The 5,987-nt window shown below is 33.2% G+C and overlaps 1 protein-coding gene across 1 annotated transcript; it reads left to right on the top strand.

The window, feature by feature from the left end:
- Positions 1-3,099: 3,099 nt before the first annotated feature.
- LOC116144307 (elongation factor 1-beta 2-like) lies at positions 3,100-5,256 on the top strand. The gene is made up of 6 exons (XM_031429773.1): positions 3,100-3,261; positions 3,341-3,457; positions 3,546-3,615; positions 4,350-4,467; positions 4,681-4,794; positions 4,890-5,256. Exons 1-6 carry the CDS (start codon positions 3,176-3,178, stop codon positions 5,051-5,053), a joined length of 669 nt encoding a protein of 222 aa, XP_031285633.1. The 5' UTR covers positions 3,100-3,175; the 3' UTR covers positions 5,054-5,256.
- Positions 5,257-5,987: the final 731 nt, after the last annotated feature.

The following is a 5,987-nucleotide window of genomic DNA, read 5'->3' as shown; positions in this document are numbered from 1 at the left end:
AGCAAGGACGGACGAATGCCCATTCCCAAGTTCTCAAGCCTTCCAAAAAGGAATGACACCATTTCATGAAGTCATTCAAAGTTCTAGAATTTCTGGATCTTAAGAGATCTAAGATGGAATGTCTGCTCGCCATAGGGGAATGTCCATTTTGATAGGGGAACGACCATTCCAAGTAAGGGAACGATCTTCCAAATCCTAAAACTCAAAGAAAGTGATTGGTGGTGTTAGGAATGCCTATTCTTGGCGTTGGAACGCTCATTCCTCTAGGTTTATAATTTTGCAAAAAGCTGCATAGTGCATTAAATGAAGCAACAACTAATTTATTTCAAGGGTTGGTGAACTAAACATGGAGTTTATGCAAGAGAAACAAGAACAAGGAAAAGAGAGAGAATAATGCAACAATCTTGGGCTATGCATATAGTAGCTCTTTAGTGTAGGTATACAAGATTTTTATACTTTTTTGGGCGTTTGGGCTATGAGTATAGACAACTCTTGTAGTCAATTGTGTTCTAGCTTTGCCCCTTGGGTCTGTCAAGGGTTTGGAAGCTTAAGGGTTATCCCTTTCTGGTTTTTTCTTTCTAATTATATTATTGGGTTATCCAAAAAAAAAAGTTTGTGGGTGTGAGTTGTGCTGGTTTTTAGGTGGGTTTGTGGCTGAGTGTGTGGATGAATTTTGGGCTAGGATTGTGGCTGAATTTGTGGTGGTTTGTGAATGAGTTTGTGGCTTAGTTAGTGGTTGTTTTTTGGTGGCGGCATGGAGCTAACTTTGTGGAAGTTCCATAGCTTTGTGTGTTGTTCGTTGCTTGGTTGGCCAGATTGTAGTTTTTTCAGTGTTTGATAGGGTTGAATTTGTGGTGGATTGTGGCTTAAAGAGCTTAACAAAATTTAACAAACCTAGATCACAGGCGTGTGTTTATAGGTATTCATACCTGTAGGGATGTTTTGAATTTTGTTCGAAAGTTTCCTTTTTGCCCTTTTTTTTCTTGAATAGTGTAAGGGTAATAAGGTCATTTAATATTTTTCATTTGCCTTGCACCAATGACGTTTTAACTGTACATACAAGTTTATTTAAGGCTTTTCGAAAATTATGTGTTGCTAATACTTAAATACTTGGCAGGGGGCGGAGAAAATTAACCCTCATCATTAGATTGAAATAACATTTTATGAACGAATTCAATATATTATTGAATTCGTTCTATATTATTGAATTCGTTCATAAAATGTTATTTCAATCTAATGACATATATATATATATATATATATATATTCACAATAATTAGCTAAAAAAATATGAATATCATTGAACTAAAAAATAAATTATTTTAATCTCACGAAAGTTTACATAATCTAAAATTGAGTTAATTACAATAGTCCCTTTAAATATGATAAACAAACAAGATCCCTTGAAATTTCAAAAATAATAAAAATCTCTTTGTTGTTCAAATTTTAGGTGTTAAAATATAGTTTTAGTAATATTTACTAATATATGATAGTATAAATTTTGACTATTCACCAACATTTGTTAATAATAATGTAAATTTTGTTGTTTTAAGAACAGTATATGATTTTTTCCTACTCAAATAATGATTTAATGATACTTTTCCACTCACAGACTTTTAAAATATTACTTTACTACCAAAATTTAGATTTCGATGATGAATAGAGAGCAAACTCGGTCCATACTGTTGGGGCTTTTGAAGAGAGAAGGCCGATGAGTTTTTTGGTGGTGAAAGGTTAGATTTTGGTGAATGAGATTAATCGGAATTGGTCATGGGAGGAGCGATTGTGCAAACCTTAATCGCTCAATTGTTAGAGATTGGCAGAGTGGGCGGGAGTAGGGTTTGAGGGGTTTTGGTGAGTGATGATTGGAGAAGAGAATGATGGTGGTGTGGGATCACAATGATACTGGAATTGTAAATGGTATATAAATTTAAATAGTAAAATGATATTTTAAAAGTCTATGTGTGGAAAAGTGTCATAAAACCATTATTTGGGTGGGAAAAAGTCGTTTACTCTTTTAAAAACTTGAAGAAAATGTATAAGTGATGTGATAAAAAATGAATGGAAGAGTGAATATAATGAGTTTGACCTTTTGTTTCACTCTTCCATTCATTTTTTACCCTCTCATTTTGTATGGAAATCTTTGTTAGATTTATTTGTAAATAGAGTTAATGACTTTTTCCCATATAAATAATGGTTTAATGACAGTTTCTCACCCATAGATTTTTAACATACCACTTTACCACTCAAATTTATATTTCGACAATGAATAGAGAGTAAACTCGTTCTAGATTGTTGATGCTTTTGAAGAGGAGAGACCAATGAGTCTTTTGGTTGTAGATGGTTGAATTTTAATGGTTGGGATTGATTGAAATTTGACTTGGGAAGGGCGACTGCGCAAACCCTAATTACTTGATTTCAAGCAATTGACAGGATTGGAGGAAGTAGGGTTTAAGGAGTTTTGGTAAGTGATGATCAAGGAAGAGAATGGTGGTGGTATGGGATTAGAACGATGCCAGAATTAGAAACAAAATATAAATTTAGGTATTAAAGTGGTATTTAAAAGTCTGTAAGTGGAAAAGTGTCATTAGACCATTATTTGGATGGGAAAAAGTTTACTCTTGTAAGAACATCTTCAGTGATGTTTTTTATTTTAAAAAGTATCTTTCATATAAATAGAAAACATTTTATTAATTTTTAAATATAAAAAACAGAGTTTTTATTCAAGTTTTCAATGGACTCTTTAAATTTTATTCAAATCCAAGAAAAAGACTTAATATGAGAGTGAATTAATAGATAAAATGTATTGAAATTATAATTTATTAATTATAATTAGAATAGAAAATGAAATTTAACTCTCTAGATGTGACAAGTCAAACTTACTATTTAATTTATATTTAAAAAATAAAGAATATCTTGAACTCTTGTTTTTATGAAAACTCTTTGTAATAAAGAGCTTGGATTATATAAAAAATGATTTTTCTAAGTATAGTATTATTGGTACGTTATCGTATATGAGGTTGTAATTTGATTATTTTTCAAAGCTACCTTTTCCATCTAGGGTTTGTTAGGTACTATAAATACCACTCCTTGAGTAGAAGCCATTCTCTCTTTCGTGTTCCCTATCCGCCCCTCTCCCGTTTTTCTTCTCCGTTATCATCCAATTCAATTACAAATGGCTATCACTTTCTCAGATCTACATACTGAGTCAGGCCTCAAGTCTCTTGACGACTATCTCTCCGGAAAAACTTATATTTCTGGGTTCGTTTTTCTTCATTTATTTATTTATTTTTAAATCCTCTCCTTTACTAAACCTTCAATTTTTGTTATTTGATTACAGGGATAAGATTACAAAGGATGACATCAAGGTGTACGGTGCCGTTTTAGAGAAGCCGGGTAGTTCCTTCCCTAATGCCAGCAAGTGGTACGAATGCGTGTCTTCGCATCTGGCCCCAACGTAAGTTTTGATTTTTGTAGTCTTTCTTATTGTAGTTGAATTGATTTGATAAATAGTTTGAATTTAGAAATTGAATTTGTTATTTCAGCTTTCCTGGCAAAGCAGTTGGTGTGAGAATTGGTGGCAAAGGTGCTCCAGTTGAAGCTACTCCAGCCAAGGTAATCATATTTTACTCAATTATGTGCTGGGGTCTTAATTCAATAATGATTCACTAGGTTACTCTTCGTTTTAGCCCTTTTTCTAGTTTAGTTACTATTATTATTGATTGTAGTCATCGTACAAGTTTTGATCACCACGATCTTGTATACATGTAAGTAAATTGTTAACAAAGTGAATCAAAAAGTATACATGTAAGTGAACTTAGTTGTCCAGAAATAGATAAAAGGGAAACCTAACTATAGGAGTGAAAGTAATTACAAAAGCTGCTCATACTGGTTTCTTTCCTACTTTTTCACCTAGTAGAGGGTCACAAGGTAGGGAATGTGATCTGGTGATTTGAAATATTTTTTCTTTTTATCAATGATAGATGGGGTCTTCTAGTCTTTCATCTATGATAGTAGATCAGTGCCGGCTGTCTTCTTAGGAATTGAGAATCTATCCCAAAGAAGTCTGACCGATTGGGATTTATTGTTTTCTGTTTGATACATTATGATCAGTAAATTAGGTGAAGGCATAGAAAGAAAGAGATTGGAAACCTCAGTTAACAAAAGGCTGCCTACCAGTGCTGTTGTGTATTATTTCTTTTTGGTTTTGTTAAATATGAGTTTAAGTTAATCTGTGGGTTATGCCGACCCTCATGTATGTTGAAACTTTTTTGAATGGTTGAATGCAAGTTTTTCTATAGTTTATTTGATGTGTAAATATGTTCTTTACTCACATTTGATTATGCCAGGCTCCTGCTGGAGATGATGATGATGATTTGGATCTCTTTGGAGATGAGACAGAGGAGGATAAGAAGGCAGCAGAGGAGAGAGAGGCATCTAAAGCCAAGTCTGCCAAGAAGAAAGAAAGTAATATTTCTTTACTTATTATTTTTTTTGGAATCAGATTGTGTACAAATGGAATGAATGAAATAGGTCCTCTATACTTGCGACATGTAGCGTATAGCATGAATGACTGGAATGACTGATGAAAGCGTATTGGTTCTTGCTGGCTGTAATAAAGAGAAGATAATGTTTCTCAATCATAGGAGTACTGAATTTCTTGACAACTTTTTTTTTTAGGTGGGAAATCTTCTGTTCTGTTGGATGTGAAACCTTGGGATGATGAGACAGACATGAAGAAGCTTGAAGAGGCCGTTAGGAGTATTGAGATGCCTGGTCTCTTCTGGGGAGCATGTATGGTTTGATTTACTTCAATTTAATTTTCTGTTTTCATTAATAATGCTGCAAATAATATCTAATCCGAGTACTTCTGCATTGAGTTTTTACAGCAAAACTGGTTCCAGTTGGTTACGGGATTAAGAAGTTGCAGATCATGCTTACAATTGTTGATGACCTTGTTTCTGTGGATTCACTCATTGAGGAACGTCTCACAGTTGAGCCATGTGATGAATATATCCAGAGTTGTGACATTGTTGCCTTCAACAAAATCTAAAAATCCTTTAACTGTACTTGATATAGGATGCTATTGCTAGACATTTTTGGCCGTGGTTTAGTTTTTGTTATTTATTCCCCTTTGGCCCCAGTGTTTTCAGTTGGTATTGTTTGCCAAATCATTTAAGTTAATCTAAACTATATTTTTAAATGGCTGGAGATTTTAGTTCTATATAGCTCAGGATGGTTGTTCTTATTTTGAAATTGGGATTAGAAAGCCTTATAAGTATTGCGAGGTGGGAACCTCATAACGAGTCTGTCGTATGATTGTTATAACTGAAATTTCATTAGCCAAAAATCATGTGACAGAATTTGTGTGTGAATTTTACCATTTTTCCAATGTTTTAGTAAGCAGTCTATCTATGATTCTTTGAATTTACATTGTCCTCTCATCCCACTCCCCTCATTGTAACTCTGAGATTTCTAATTTTATGATGTAAAATTAGAATATGATTTTATATTAATTCCTTTTGTAATTTACATGAAGACGAAGAAGAGATGGGACGCTTATTCACGGAGACGCAAGGTTTTGTGTTTATAATTGCATGAACCTTAGGTTGATCCAATGGTTCCTCAAGGCTCGAGGAAACTGGTATTAGATAAGCCATGTATCAGCACATTTATTTTTATGTTTAAAATTCATGTTAAGGTTGAATATTTACAAACATGTTTATCAAGTGATATTCTAACAAAGATAATAAATTGGTGAGACCTAAAATAAAATCTTTAAACAAAATATATTAAGTTAGTAGTTAAAAACCTTCCATCATTATAAGTTTGATCAAGTCACTATTCGTGTGAATCTTATTTGTTAAAGTGAAGGGTGTACTTCTACTAGTGAGAGGTTAAACTTTATTAGAGTTTTCCTTAATGGTGATTGTTGTGTGGTAAAAATCCTTAGACCGGACTAAGACAAGAACAAGAAGTCTAGAGCA

This window comes from Pistacia vera, unplaced genomic scaffold (genome assembly GCF_008641045.1).
Source record: "Pistacia vera cultivar Batoury unplaced genomic scaffold, PisVer_v2 Contig441, whole genome shotgun sequence".
Lineage (NCBI taxonomy): Eukaryota > Viridiplantae > Streptophyta > Magnoliopsida > Sapindales > Anacardiaceae > Pistacia > Pistacia vera.
Note: the sequence above shows the minus strand (reverse complement) of the source record. Positions and strands in the feature narration are given on the sequence as shown.